Source organism: Stenella coeruleoalba, assembly GCF_951394435.1.
Source record: "Stenella coeruleoalba genome assembly, chromosome: X".
In the NCBI taxonomy this organism is placed as follows: Eukaryota; Metazoa; Chordata; class Mammalia; order Artiodactyla; family Delphinidae; genus Stenella; species Stenella coeruleoalba.
Genome location: NC_137152.1, coordinates 41,391,721 through 41,407,593, shown reverse-complemented (window position 1 = coordinate 41,407,593; position 15,873 = coordinate 41,391,721). Strand labels below are relative to the sequence as shown.

General features: G+C 44.3%; 1 protein-coding gene across 1 annotated transcript in view; it reads left to right on the top strand.

The window, feature by feature from the left end:
* SMC1A (structural maintenance of chromosomes 1A) overlaps positions 1-15,647 on the top strand; it is a 32,266-nt gene extending 16,619 nt beyond the window's left edge. Inside the window, exons 16-25 of the mRNA XM_079911611.1 lie at positions 251-392; positions 2,365-2,510; positions 2,602-2,755; positions 3,803-3,913; positions 12,105-12,261; positions 12,737-12,891; positions 13,011-13,162; positions 14,263-14,332; positions 14,618-14,728; positions 15,158-15,647. Of these exons, the coding sequence (XP_079767737.1) occupies positions 251-392; positions 2,365-2,510; positions 2,602-2,755; positions 3,803-3,913; positions 12,105-12,261; positions 12,737-12,891; positions 13,011-13,162; positions 14,263-14,332; positions 14,618-14,728; positions 15,158-15,241 (1,282 nt within the window). The 3' untranslated portion in view covers positions 15,242-15,647. The remainder of the gene's footprint in view (positions 1-250; positions 393-2,364; positions 2,511-2,601; positions 2,756-3,802; positions 3,914-12,104; positions 12,262-12,736; positions 12,892-13,010; positions 13,163-14,262; positions 14,333-14,617; positions 14,729-15,157) is intronic.
* The last annotated feature ends 226 nt before the right edge of the window (positions 15,648-15,873 follow it).

Genomic DNA, 15,873 nt, shown 5'->3' with positions numbered 1-15,873 from the left:
CTGGTGGGTTCAGGTGGACCTTTTTGTGCCTCCTTCTAGGAACTCAGAATGGAGGCTCCAGTGTTTAAAGGAGGATTCATGGAGTTTGGCCCAATCTCCTCTGCCTTGTGCCATATCTACAAAGCGAGGCCAAGGAACTTAGTTCTGTAACTTCAGGGGACAGTTTTATGTGGATGAGCTGAGTGGTGACTAAAATTCAGCAGTAACTGTGTCCCTGTGCCCTAGGCCTAGTTCTCCTTTCTCCCCACAGTTTGGAGTTCGAGAATCAGAAGACTCGCTTGGGCATCCAATTGGATTTTGAAAAGAACCAACTGAAGGAGGACCAGGATAAAGTACACATGTGGGAGCAGACAGTGAAAAAAGATGAAAATGAGATAGAAAAGCTCAAAAAGGTAAGGAAGGAGACCATGAAAAACTAAACTAAAAGCTAAGAGGAAAAATTGGAAGAGATAATATCCATACTTTATAAAGCCCTCTTCTAAATAAGAAAAACACCAAGACCTAAATAGGGAGAAAAAATGAGTAAGTGGCACAAACAGTTCAAGAAGAGATTCAAATAACCCATAAACACGTATATATAATTTAGCCTTAGTAGAAATCAAAGGAATGCAAATTAAAACAATTATGTGTAATTTGTTTCCTATCACATCACCCAAGATTTTTTTTTTTTTAAAAAAGGATACTGGCCATGATGCACAAAACCAGCATTCTTAGGCCATATGGCACCATGCATTGAGAGTCTTCAGAATACATTTCTCCTCAGTAATACATGAGGAAATCCAAAATGCTGGCACATAGGTTGATGTTTTTGTTTTTTGTTTTGTTATTTATTTATTTATTTATTTGGTTGTGCCGGGTCTTAGTTGCAGCAGGCGGGCTCCTTAGTTCTGGCATGCAAACTTAGTTGCGGCATGCGTGTAGTATCTAGTTCCCTGAACAGGGATTGAACCCAGGCCCCCTGCATTGGGAGTGTGGAGTCTTATCCACTGCACCACCAGGGAGGTCCCCCAGGTTGTTTATTTTTTAATTTTTAAAAAATTATTAGTATTATTTTTTTAATATTTTGGCTGCTTTGGGTCTTCATTGCTGCACATGGGCTTTCTCTAGTTGTGGCAAGCAGGGGCTGCTCTTCGTTGCGGTGCGTGGGCTTCTCATTGTGGTGGCTTCTCTTGGTGTGAAGCACAGGCTCTAGGCGAGCAGGCTTCAGTAGTTGTGGCACACGGGCTCAGTAGTTGTGGCTCCTGGGCTCTAGAGCACAGGCTCAGTAGTTGTGGCACATGGGCTTAGTTGCTCTGCGGCATGTGGGATCTTCCCGGACCAGGGCTTGAACCCGTGTGCCTTGCGTTGGCAGGCGGACTCTTAACCACTGTGCCACCAGGGAAGCCCTGTATATTATTTCTTATGAGCCATTTGAGAGGAAGTTGCAGATATGTCCCCTTCTGTGACTTTCAGATCAAAATGAAAACATTCTCCTTTAAAAAAAAATCAGAACATAATAGGTAAGATGACAGTCCCCTTTGACTGACCACTCTCAATCCCAGTCCCCTTACTCTTCCTGGGGCTAATCTCACGTAGGGTGTATTCTTCCAGACCTTATAGGCATTTACTTAAATACTTTTTTTTTTTTAATTTTTTTTTTTTTTGTGGTATGCGGGCCTCTCACTGTTGTGGCCTCTCCCGTTGCGGAGCACAGGCTCCGGACGCGCAGGCTCAGCGGCCATGGCTCACGGGCTCAGCCGCTCCGTGGCATGTGGGATCTTCCCGGACCGGGGCACGAACCCGTGTCCCCTGCATCGGCAGGCAGACTCTCAACCACTGCACCACCAGGGAAGCCCTACTTAAATACTTTTGCATTCATATATATGTACTCATGGAAAGTACACAGTATTGTTTTTGTGGGTGTTTTAAAAACATTGATGTTATTGCTCATGACAGTAGTCTTGGTGTGGAAAAGATGCTTAAATAACATTAAGTCAGAATATAGACTTTTAATTACAATCTAGTCTCAACTATGTAGACCTGTCCATAAGTAATGCTGAGGGGAAATAGGCTAAATGTTAATTGATTCTCTCTGGCTGGTGGGATTACAAGTAATTTCTTATTTTCCTCCTACTTCATACTTTTCCTATACTTTGAAGTTTTCTACAGCAGGCAACTTGTATATTGGGGTAAGGGGAGGTCAACAAAATAATTTGGAAGAAGGTAAAAGAACTCAGAGGGGTGATGGGGTTTGTAAAAGCAGAGCTCATTGAAGACAGATTCCAGCAAACTGTCTGGTGGAAAGGGTGGGGACAATGGGAGAAGATCCCAAGGTGAGCTGGGGAAAGCCTTCACTTCTTGTCCTGTTCACCGTGCTGGGACCAGGAGGAGCAAAGACACATGAAGATCATAGATGAGACCATGGCCCAGCTACAAGACCTGAAGAATCAGCACCTGGCCAAGAAGTCAGAGGTGAATGACAAGAACCATGAGATGGAGGAGATTCGTAAGAAACTGGGGGGCGCCAACAAGTGAGTGGGTTCAGGCCTGGGCCTGGGGGAAGTACGTAGTATGGGCAGCTTGCTGGATTTGGGTCTCACCTATCTCCTTGGATCTTCTTAGGGAAATGACCCATTTACAGAAGGAGGTGACAGCCATTGAGACCAAGCTTGAACAGAAACGCAGTGACCGCCACAACCTGCTACAGGCCTGCAAGATGCAGGACATCAAGTTGCCACTGTCTAAGGGCACCATGGACGATATTAGTCAGGAAGAGGTGAGTATTAAGGCTGGTGGTGGGTGTGGGCTGTGAATAACATAACCAGGAATGGGGGATGAAGGTGGCTAGGGAGGGCAGGTGAGAGAGAGAAAAGGATGGTGGTTGCAGGTGGTGAGAGACAAAAAGAGGGATGCAGGGGAGATGAGGCAGGGTGAGGCTGTGAAGGCAGGTGAGGTGAAAGGTAATAGCCTTGGTGTGAGAGGGAAGTTGTTGGGGGTAGGGCTGCATGTCAGTAGGTGGTGAGGGAGGTAAGCCAGGAGAAGAGGAAGTCATTCATTAACCTTAGGGACTTGAGCTAAGATAGTTCCAGCAGGTGATGGATACTGGTAGGAGTGGGAATTGAGGGACATTAGCCAAGAGCAAAGGAAGGTGGAATTGAGGGACCTGAGGGATGGTAACTTAGCTGCAGTGAGGGAGGTTGGCCAAGAGAGAGTTGGGTAAGGGACATCAGCAATACAGAGGTGATGAAGCTTAGTTATGGGAAAGGGAGGGACACCAGCCAATAGAAGAGCCAAGGCATTTTATCCACTGGAAGTGAAGCTTGGTAGCAAGGGGGTGGGAATGTTAACTGAGAGGAGGTTTGCAGATATCTTGTCTTTGACCTGAACATGTATTTCAGTCCCACATGTCTTTCTCCCTCCTTTCTTCCCAAATAGCATTTCCATTTAATTCAGCAAAATATTTTGAACACTGGCAGTGTGCCAGGCATCATGGTAGCATGTGATATAATTACTCCTAATCCTAAGCACAGCCCTGCCAGGCAGGCATCGTCCTGTGTTACAGATGAGGGTTTGTGTGTTTAAATGAGGATTCAAGCAACAGCATGGCTTGCCCAGGGTCACACGGTTAGTCAGCGGTAGAGCCCAATTTTGAACTCAGATCTTTCTGCTGTCAGAGCTGCTTTTCCTTTTGCCACAAGTACTTTCTAGCAAGGTGCTTCTCAAAGACATCGAAGGCTGCAAAGGAGCCCCTCAGCCCCCTCTAGAGGAGCAAGTGCTCTTATGGCCATTCGGGCCCATTTGACTCTCCCTCTCGCCATTGCAGGGTAGCTCCCAGGGGGAGGATTCAGTGAGTGGCTCCCAACGAACTTCCAATATCTATGCACGAGAGGCCCTCATCGAGATTGACTACGGCGACCTGTGTGAGGATCTGAAGGTGAGGCTCAGCCTCGGGGAGTGGGTACATCCTCCCAGCTGTCCAGAGAGAGGGTCAGCTCATCTGGGGGCCCTGTGGAGACAGACCATGTCTGGAAAGAGGGGCGAGCTGGCAAGGCGGGGCAGGGTGGAGTTGTGATCCATGGCTTCCCCCAATATGCACACACAGACACAGGCACATCTTCCGCCTCCACCCCCAGCTGCCCCCATCCCTGCCTGTTGCCAGTCTTCCCCTTCCACCTGTGTACACATCTCAGCCCAGATACACGGAGAACAGGCTCCTGTACAGTGAACAGATAGACCTCGGGGGTTCCTCAGGGCTCTGTCCCAGGCATCCTTTCCTTCTCATTTGGCGTGCTCTCATCCTGGGTGTCTCCTCTACTCCCCTGGCTTCAGCTGCCATCTCTGTGCTAGGGCCCACAGGTACCTCAAACCCCAGCCTTCCTCCCCAAATCGGCCTCTTCTCTTCAGTGCCAGCCCCAGGTTCAAACCAGAAATCTGAGCCTTGTCCTTAACTCTCTCTCTCACTTTGCATATTCAGTGAATTACCAAGCCCTGTCAATTCTACCTTCCAGATATCTACTGAATTCTACTTTTCTCTGTTTCCACTGTCTCTGTAGTTCAGGCTGCTTTCACCACTCACATGGACTACTGTAGGAGCCTTCTAAATAGTTTCTGATGCTTTCCAGTCTTTCCTTATAGCCAGGCAGGGGGACTTGATTTTTTTTTTTTTAACTTTTTTATTATGGAAAATTTCAAACAGATACAGAAGTAGAGAGAATGATACAATGAACCCCAGGTACCCATCATCCAGCTTCAATAATTAGCAACATATGGTCAATCCTGTTTTTTATACCCTTCCCCCTCCTGATTGGCACATTTTAAATCAAATTCTAGATATTCCATTCATAATTACCTCAGTATATATCTCTAGGACTCCTTTTTAAAAAATGTAACCATGATATTATACCAAAAAATTAGCACTAACTCTGTAATGTCACCTGATATTCAATAAATGTTTAGATTTCCATGAATGTCCCATAAATATCTTTTTTAAAAATATTTTTTCTGGGCTTCCCTGGTGGTGCAGTGGTTGAGAGTCCGCCTGCCGACGCAGGGGACACGGGTTCGTGCCCCAGTCCGGGAAGATCCCACATGCCGCGGAGCGGCTGGGCCCGTGAGCCATGGCCGCTGAGCCTGCGCGTCCGGAGGCTGTGCTCCGCAACGGGAGAGGCCACAACAGTGAGAGGCCCGCATACCGCAAAAAAAAAAAAAAAAAAAATTTCTGTGTTTAAATCAGGATTCAAGTGAGGTCCATGTGTTAAAGTTGGTCTCTTATGGTCTATAACATTTTTTTATCCCTTTTTATTTTTTTCTTGCTATTTATGGAAGAAACTGGGTCATTGGTCTTGTACAATTTTCTATACTCTGAATTTGGCTGATTGTGTCCCATGATGTTTTTTAACATGTTCTTCCATCCTTGTGTTTCCTATAAACTGGTAGTTAAATCTGTGGTTCGATTGGATTCAGATTCATTTTTTATTTTTGGCAAGAATATATCATAAGTGGTACCATGTACTCATGAACTTCCTTTTGCATCGCATCAGTAGACACTGAATGTCAGTTCTCTCTGTCTTTGTAATGGTAAGATTGATGAATGCTCAACACTACCTATGAAATATTCTTGCCAAAAACTCAAACAAGGATCTGATTAAGCTTTTATGTCCACCAATTATATGAAACACTGGTGCCAGAGGAACATGTTAAGTAAAAGCACAGGGATGCAGTTAACTAAATCTAGACTGTGGGAAACTCTAAAGGACAAAAGACCTGGTCTCTTCCATAAATAAATGGGAAGAAAGAAATGAACAGAAAGGGAGAACTTTTATAGGCTTATGAGACAAATCAACCAATTACAATGTGTGGCCTTCCCTTGAATCCATTGCAAAGAAAAGAGAGGCAGGGGAATTTATAGATTAAATGAGATTTAAGAGACGTATCAGCCAATTGTAATGTGGGCACCTTATTTGGAACCTGCTTTGAAAAAAACCTGTAAAAAAATTTTTATGTTAACACAATTGGGATGATTTGAACACTGACCAGATAGTTTATGATGTTCAGGAATTGCTGTTAATATCTTTAGGTGATAATGGTATTGTGGTTTTATTTTTAAAATGTCCTTACCTTTTACAACAGTGGTTCTCAATGGGTGGGGTAGATTTTGCCTCCCCAGGGGACATTTGGTAATGTCTGGAGATACTCTTGTCACAGCTAGTTGTCGCAACTGGGGCAGAGGTTGCTACCAGTATCCAGTGGGTAGACAACAGGGATGCTGCTAAACATCCTACAGTGCACAAAGGACAGCCCCCACAACAACAAATTATTTGGCTCAAAATATCATTAGTGCTGAGATGCAGAAACCCTGTTTTAGAGGTACATACTGAAGTATTTATGGATGAAACATTTGAGATTTGGTTTAAAATAGTTGAATATAGAAAGAAATTGGGTATAGATGGCAGAGTATTGGCCATGAGTTGATAATTATTGAAGCTGGGTACGTGGGGTTCATTGTATTATTCTCTGCATTTCTGTGAATGTTTAAAAATTTACGTAATGTAAAGTTAAAAAAGGAAAAACAATCATGATCACCATGTTCAGGTGTTGTTAGCCCCATCAATCTTATAAAGTTCCCTATCAGCCTTTCACAGCTGGTTTTAGCAGCTATTAATGAACGATCATTGCCTACATCTATTAAGGGCTGCAAAATGGTAATTTTCTGATTCTTTCATTCCTCCTACATTTATTAATTTGATTTCTAAAAAAGAACTTTCTCACATCAACTGTTTAGTTCCCTTGAAATTCAGTTAGTACAGAAAAGGTAGAATAAATACTTAATTCTTTGCCTTTATTTACCAGCTTTCAGAATGAGTTGGTTATCTTTGTAACCTTTAAAGTTAGTGACCAGTGAGGTTTCTAATTTATATTTATTATAAACTTAAGTGTTTAAATGTCTTTTGGTATGTTTCAGTCTATTTGGAGTCATTTTTCTTTTTGATATTCAAATTGTCCCATTCTTGGCCAGAGGGAGCCACTTCAAGTTGAGTTTTGCTATTGTTCTTATTAGATTTTTTATTATGGAAAATTTCATATGCAGAAGCAAAATAGTACAGTGCTGTCTCATGTGGCCATCACCAGTTTTAGCAGTTAGCAACTCATGGCCAAACTTGTTTCATATGCACCCCCCCCCCACACTCCATCCTCCCCTTCCCACCCCCAGGTTATTTAAAAAATTCTGGCCACCATGTCATTTCATTTGTAAATATTTCAGAATGTATCTCTATAAGAGAAAATTCTTAAAAATATTTAGAATCATTATCATACAAAAAACCCAATTACTTAACATTGGAGTTATATATTATTATATAATTCCTTAATAATAATATTATGATTAGTATTCACATTTCCCTGGTTGTTATACACACACACTCACAGTTTGCTTGCTTGAACTGGGAGTCAAGTAAGATGAAAGAGAGATAGATGATTGATATAGTGATTGGTTGATGATGTCTCCTAAGTCTCATTTAATCCAAAAGTTCCCCCTCTGTCTGTTTTTATTTTTCTCTGCAATATTTACTGTTGTTGAAGAAATTCGCTCATTTCTCCTGAAGGATTTTCTACATTCTGTACTTTGTTGATTGTATCCTGTGGTTTTTAAAATGTTCCCCCAGAACAAAGCAAAAAAAATAAGTTCTGCTGTCCCCCATAGTTCCTGTAAGTGGGTAGTTAGATGTAGATTAGTGTTGTTCAATAGAGATACAGTATCGCCCACATGTGTAACTTTTAAAACATGAAATTTAGTTTAATACTATATTTTGTTTAACCGAGTATATCCAAAAGAATGATCATTTCAATGTGTAAACAGTATAAAAATTATTGATGAGAAATTTAACCATCTCTGTACTAAGTCTTCAAAATTCATTATCTATTTTAAGCTTCCAGCACATCTCAATTTGGATGCTAAATTTTACTCAGAAATACTTGATCTGTATTTAGATATCCTAAAATTTACAATTGAAAAAGGAGAACCACATACCCAAGTTGTTCCAAATATACTTAGAAGTTTTGTAGTAACTGAATTGAGTATCAGTTTTTAAATTTAAATTAGCTAGCATTCAGTAAAATTAAAACTTTAGTTCCTCAGTCACACCAGCTGCATTTTTCATGCTCAGTAGTAACATGTGGCTTGTGACCACTGTATTGGACAGCTCAGATCTAGAGGTTTGATTAGATTCAAGTTTTGGGGTTTATTTTGGTCAAGACTACTTCATATGACGTCATTACTTCCATCAGGAGGTTTATAATGTCTGGTCATTGGCTCTTTTTGTGTGGCTTGCAGCCATGATGATTATTGCCTAGATCCATTACATAATTTGTCAGGGGTTGCAAAATGGTCATCTTATTCTATCATTTCTTTATTAGCTGGAATACTGTAAAGAGATTTCCTCCGTCAATTATTTGGTTACCCTGAGGTAGTTTGTATAGGAAAGGCAGGATATATGGCTTGATTCTTTCCCTTTACTTACCAGTTTATAAAATAATGAGTTGTTTCTTTGGCATTCTCAAGATTTGTCCACTGAGTTGTTTTCATGTTATTATGAACTTAAGGATTTAAACACATTTGATGTGTTGCACTCTTGTGGTTATTATCCTTCTCATTGCATAAAAGTGTTGTATCTTCGGCCAGTGGGAACTCGTTCAAGTTGGCTTCTGAATAATTTTGACACAACTCTTGTAGTCTTTTTTTTTTTTTTTTTGGCTGTGCCGCGTGGCATGTGAGATCTTAGTTCCCTGACCAGGGATTGAACCCGCCCCCCCCGTATTGGAAGGCAGATTCTTAACCACTGGACCACCAGGGAAGTCCCCTCTTGTAGTCTTTGATATCTTCCTTGCTTTCTGGTATGTCCAGGCTCATCCTTTACGTTTCCCACCCCAGATCTGGAATTAGCCATTTCTCTGAGAAGCTCTGACTTCTTTTAGTAGGGAATGCTATTATTTAGCAACTACCATCTGGACACTGGAATGTTCATGACTGCTTGGTTGCTCGGTGCTTCTAGAACTTTTCAGTAGACTGGGCTACAAAATGCATTTTTTATTTGAGGGAAAAATGTATCATGAGTTCATATTGATACTTCCAATTGAAATTGTAATTTTCACAGTTTAACATTGATTTTATGTTTGAGTTTCCAATTATTCTTGCTAAAAATCTGGTTTCTAGCAAGTATTCAATAGTATATTTACTTTAGCCTATCATATATGTAGAAACTCATAATAAGATATTATTAGTAACAATTCAATTATTGAATGCTATTTAAGATTTCCTTGATGCTAATGGCTCATTAAGCTAATGGCTCATTGAGCATGGATAGTCGTGTTCCTATGTTTTAAAGTGATTTGAAAGAATCTTCTGAGTGTTTAACCAGCTAATATATAGTCAGACTTCTTTTGTTTAGTTTTCAATTTTTAAAGGATTTTGCTTTTTACTATTCTCCTTTATTTTTTCCAAGTTTAATTTTGAAACTTTTCAAACCTACAAGAAAAACTGAAAGAATAGTACAGTTGAACACCCATATGCCTTTCACCTTAGATTGACCAATGGACATTTTCCCAGTTTGCTTTCTCTCTTATCTCTCGACTCTCTCCCTCCCTCTGTACTGCACACTTTTTTTGTTTTTGCTGAACCTTTTGAAGGAAGTTGTAGACTTCAACTCTAAATTCTTCAGCATGCTGGAGCAAGGGATTCTCCTCCATAACCACAGTTCAATTTTATACCTAAGAAAATTAATAATTTTATGTCTAATATTCCACCCATATTCAAATTTTCCTAGTTGTTACAAAGTGTCTTTTGTAGTAGTTTGTTTTTTTTAAGCTGTGACCCAATCAAATTCATGCATTGCTTTTGGTTGTTCTGTCTCTTTAGTTTCTTTTATTTAGTTAGTTTCTTTTAATGTGGAACAGTCCCCTCACTTTTTTTCATAACATCGGTCTTTTGAACAGTCTACATGTTGTCTCGAAGAACAGGATATGTTATGGGTACATTATGGATATGTCAGTTTCCTTTCATTACTCTGTTTAATTTGTTCCACCTAACCTTGTGTTTCCTATGAATTGGAAGTTTGAACTATTTTAGAGGCTTGATAGATTTGGGTTAAGTAATTTTTTGGCAAAAATATTTCACTGTGTGCTCCCCCTCCCCGCCAGCTGTGCAGCGTGGCTTGCCAAATCTTAGTTCCCCGAGCAGAGGTTGAACCCAGGCCATGGTAGTGAAAGCACCAAGTCCTAATCACTGGACCGCCAGGGAACTCCCCACTATGTACTTTATATTGCATCATGCCAGGAGGCACATAGTGTTAGGGTATCCCACTATTCATGATGGTAGGTTTGATCCTCAGTTAAGGTATCAATTGCCAGATCTCAGTGCTAAGCATACACTTTTACCTTTGTAAGTAATAAGGAATCTTTAGGGTGATTCTTTGGCATCTTGTCAGTATCTTGTTCCCCAACAGTTTTTTTACCCAGTGGCTTTCACATTTTGATTCAGTTTAATTTTGTTTTATAATTATGTAAATTCTTCATTTGATTCTGAAACCATAAGTATAATACAAGGTATGTGAAGAGAAGTTTAGCTTCCTTTCCTGTCCAACTTCACCCCCCTTCCTGTATGTGTGACCATTTTAGTTTTTGGATTATCTTTTTGTTGTTGTTGTATTTTTAAAATACAAATATATTTGTATGTAAATTATTCACATTTCCTCTCTTAGATAAAAGATAGCATTCTATTGTGTACCTTTATACTGTATCCACGAATCACTCCATACATATATATAGAGAGAGATGTTCAGAAAGGCTTTTCTAAAATATATATATATATATATATATATATATATTCATGTCCTTCCTGTGCTTGAAATCATTCAGTGGTACCTCACCTCCCTTGGGATAAAGTCCAAATTTCTTAAAAGGCCTGTTATCATTGGGCTTCTTCATGTGCCTCCAGCTTTGTCTCTTTGCCTAGCGGACAGGCACGTGTGTGCTTACACACACACACACACACACACACACACACACACACACACACACAGTTGCTACTGTTGCCATGTTGAATTGCCCTTTGCATATTTGTTTGGCCTTTTTGTTTTTCTGCTGTGCTGTGTGGCTTGTGGGGTCTTAGTTCCTTGATCGAGGATTGAACCTGGGCCCGGGCAGTGAAAGCGCTGAGTCATAACCACTGGACCGCCAGGGAATTCCCCTGTTTGGCTTTTGAAGTTCATTAAAGTTGATTACTTTTTTGAATTTCTTTGATTTCCTTGAATGAACCATGAATAAACCCTGGTCTCGCATGTGATACTCCTGTCTGCATAGAAGACTGTTCCTTCTCTCTGTCCTCACCATTCATCCTATGGGCCTGAGCTTAAAAATATTCCTGGAAGCCTTCCCTAGCCCCAGTGTCTGAGTTAGGTGCCCTTCTTGTGTGCTGACCCTTCACCATCTGTTTATCATTGTTTGGGTATTCACCATACAATGTTCTGATTGTTTGCTTATATGCATTCCTCTGTTAGTCCATGAGCTCTATGAACACAGGAGCCATGACTCACAGGATATGAGTGGCCAGTGCCTGGCATTGGAAGGCATTCAGTAAATATTTATTGACTAAAAGTGGCAGAAAGGCACAAGCCCAGACATGCATCACAATATCCATAAGACCTAAAACCAAGTTCAAATGGAATTTGCTCAGGTGTGGTGATCTGAGCAGAAAACGTGAGTTGCCTTATTCGTTGTAGAGCTGTAAGTGGAGTCCAGACCAGCCTGTGTGGGAGCCTCTAGGTCACCCTGGGATGGCGCTGGCTCATGGCCTGGGCTGAGAGCCAGAGAGGGGCACCACCAGCTGCTCCTCCTGAGAGATGGAGAGGTTGACAGGGCCTGGGGGAAGGGCTAGAGATGAGAAAAGCGACGTCAGCCTGTAATTTCTAGGGACGGTGGGAATGGTTACTGTTGGCAGGACCTGATGAGAGGAGCAGGGTTAGGGAAAAAGAACCTGCCTTCTGCGTGGGAGTAGGTCCCCAGGCCCCCGCCCGGATCAGGTATCTCTGTAGGGGCCTGGCCCTTCTTGATGTTGCTGGGCCTGGGATTTGCAGGATGCCCAGGCCGAGGAGGAGATCAAGCAGGAGATGAACACACTGCAGCAGAAGCTGAATGAGCAGCAGAGTGTGCTCCAGCGTATTGCTGCCCCCAACATGAAGGCCATGGAAAAGCTGGAAAGTGTCCGAGACAAGTTCCAGGAAACCTCAGACGGTAAGGGTTTCCTCTTCTTCTTGGTTCTAAGATGAAGGCAGGAGGCTAGAGGTATGGCAAGGGCCTGTTATACATCACAACAGCTCCTGTTTTTACGTGCTTTCTTGCTCGAAACTCCCAAGAGCCCTAAACAGTAGGGATTATCACACCTGTTTTATAGAGTAGAAAACTGCTGAGGTTTAGAGAGAATGAGTGACCTGCCTGAGGTCACACAGCTCGTTGCTGGTAGAGCCCAGGGAAGAATCCATGTTATGTGGCTGCGAGCCCATGTTTCTTCCTTTGCACTATGTGGCTGGCCCACCGGATACAGGTGATCGTGGAACTGTCTTCCTGGGCCCCTCCGCAGGCATTCCTCTTCATGTGGGATGTCCCTGCTCTGTGGATTGTCAGTTGTAGGTCATTTTTGCCAGGGCATGGTCCTCAGCCTTGGCAGAGCCTGGGTACTGAGGGGTCACCTGTCTTTCCCTTGTGGCAGAGTTTGAGGCAGCCCGAAAGCGAGCCAAGAAGGCCAAACAGGCATTTGAACAGATCAAGAAGGAACGCTTTGACCGCTTCAATTCCTGTTTTGAATCAGTGGCCACCAACATTGATGAGATCTACAAGGCCCTGTCCCGTAACAGCAGTGCCCAGGTAGGCTGGAGCCCCTTACCCAACTAGCCCCTACCCATCCTCATTTGCCCTTCCCTCTAGGCTTCCTGTCCTCATCCCCATCTAGACCCAGACTCTTGACCCATCTCCTTTCCCCCTAGGCATTCCTGGGCCCTGAGAACCCTGAGGAGCCCTACTTGGATGGCATCAACTACAACTGTGTAGCTCCTGGCAAACGCTTCCGGCCCATGGACAACTTGTCAGGGGGGGAAAAAACAGTAGCAGCTCTGGCACTGCTCTTTGCCATCCACAGGTATGGCTGTGCCCCTCCAGGGCAGTTGGTGGGGACTGTACTGAGGCCACTGGAGGCTCTGGGGTCCAAGGATATGCAAAGTTATGCCGAGGTGAAGATGATCTGGTGGACTCTGGATTGAATCCCTGTTTCCCTACCGACTACAGCATATCTGGCCTTGGTTTCCTGGACCTGTCTTCCCAATCCAACCTCATCCACTCAGCATGCCTTCCCCTGCATGTATTCAGTCCCACCTCCAGGCTTTTGCTTACATGGTTGCTGGCTCATAAGCCCTTTTCATGCAAATCTAGCTTGGCCATCACCTTCCACCCCTTCACATCTCATTCTCTTCCTCCTGTTCCTCTAGGAAGCCTGCTTCAACCACTGTGGCATACCCTGACCTCCCCCTCCTGAATGCCAACAGTACTTGAATCTGACTCCCCCCCACAACTTAGTGCTTGATTGTACAGCATCATTCAGTGAGCATTTCTTGAGGGCTGCTCTGTACCAGACCTTGTTGGGGGATTAGGGACACAGATGAGTCAGACATGGTTTTTGTCTTCGAGGAGCTCATGGTCTACTGGAAGCCAGATGTGTAAACAAACAGTGAGCTAAATGTTGTAACCGGGTGAGCGTGTGAGCGGTGGATGCACAGAGGAGAGCCACCAACCCAATCTGGGAAAGCCTTTCAAGGGCAGCCAACACTTGAGCAGGAAATGCAAAGGATAAGTAGAAGTTAGCCAGAGAGACCAGTAGGCATTCCAAGGCAGAGGGTACAGCATGTGCAGAGGCAGGGAGACATGGTGTGAGTGGGTGGGGTAGACCTCCAGGTAGCTTGGTCAGTATGGCCAGAGCCTAGGACAGCTTTATCTCCCCAGCCAACCTGGAGGCTCCAGAGAGGATCATGTCTTCTGTTCTGTGGGATCCTGGAGCGCAGGGCTGGATGCAAAGGAGGACTCAGTTGGTATATTGGGCTTTAGGGGCTCAGGCAACATTCAGACCTGGGTTTTTTAATCTCTGAAGAAATGGAAGGGGGTGCTGGCCTGTATGATGGGCTCTGGGGCTGTCATGCCCTGCCCCTGCCCCCATCAGTGTCAGCTCACCTACTGGTTCCCTCCCAGCTACAAGCCAGCCCCCTTCTTCGTCCTGGATGAGATAGATGCTGCCCTGGATAACACCAACATTGGCAAGGTGGGTGCAAGGAAAGTGGGGCCCGGGAGGGAGGCCCCCAGGTCGGGGCTGGGTTTCAGGGAACAACTCCTGAGTGCGCCCTAGCCATTCCTGCAGCCTCTTCTCTGTGCCTGGGAGGCTGGGCCCAGGGTCATCCGCACTGTGCTAGTCAGTGGCCTCCTTTCAGCCTCTCTTCCCCCAACCCTCCGCCCCGTACCCCACCCCATCTGCCTCTGGTTCTGACTGGATAAGACAGGGAGTGTTAGGGCTTCAGCCCTGCTAAGTGCTCCATGGCCCCTCCCACAGGTAGCAAATTACATCAAGGAGCAGTCGACTTGCAACTTCCAGGCCATCGTCATTTCTCTCAAGGAGGAGTTCTACACCAAGGCTGAGAGCCTCATTGGAGTCTACCCCGAGGTAGGGCGGTCCTGGCTCAGGAGCCAGCCCCACTCCCTGCCTGACTTCCCAGGGCAGGAAGGGAAGGCTGCAGTGGAGGGGCACAGGGGTGGGGGAGCATAGGGACTCAGGTCCTGAATGGCCATCTGGGCTTGTTGGAGCCCTGCCCTGGAGGCTTAGCCAGCTCAGCTGGGCAGGGCCATTGCATTTGGGGACAGGTGGAAAGGCGAGGCAGAGGCAGCCAGACAGCAGAGAAAAGGAGGAGAGTGCAGAGATAGGCAGGAAAGGCACATGGGACTGAGCACATCCTCTCATACCCAGAGAACCATTGCCTGGGCTTTGGGCAGGTATGTAGGGAGGAGGGTTTGAGGCCCCACAATCCTGGGGCACTTGACCCCTCTTAATTCTCTCCTTACAATTTTATTTTTCTTTTTCTCCCTCCTCCTTCAGCAAGGGGACTGTGTGATCAGCAAAGTCCTGACCTTCGACCTCACCAAGTACCCAGATGCCAACCCCAACCCCAATGAGCAGTAGCAGTAGTTCTGCCCTCCTGCCCGGTCTGGATCCCTAAGTTACGCCTCTCCCAATCTCTGGATATTTGGCTCCCAACCTTTCCCTACCTCCTGTCCCTGTTTGGTATAGTTATGGGATTTAGGCACTGCTGTCAAGCATGAAGAGGAACAGAGGTGATGTTAGTTCTGGAGCAAAAATTCCTGAGCTTCAGGGAGCATCCTGACCTCTGGAACGAGGTGCTGAGCTGAACTGAGCTGAACAGGGCCATCTGTCCATCCCCCCTTCTGCCACCCTGGACCTTACCCCGTCACCCATAATCATGGATTCCTTGGGCCCCCTGCATTTTGCTTGTGTGTGGTATGTACATGTGTGTATATGTGTCCACATGTGCGCATGTGGGTGTGTTTGCAAAATAATAAAGATATTGGAGACCCATTTTAGAAGGAGCCTAGGCTGAATTTGATTCCAAGAGAGCTTAGTATGACAGCACCCCGGCGCTGGGCATAGTTATTCCAGACCTCAGGATTCAGGCCGTTACGTGAAACCACCCTCATTCACTCATTAATGCTTTCATTCATTTCCTGTGTTCATCAAATACATACTGAACACCCTCTTTGTCAGACTCTATGCTAGGAATACAGAACTGAATCAGA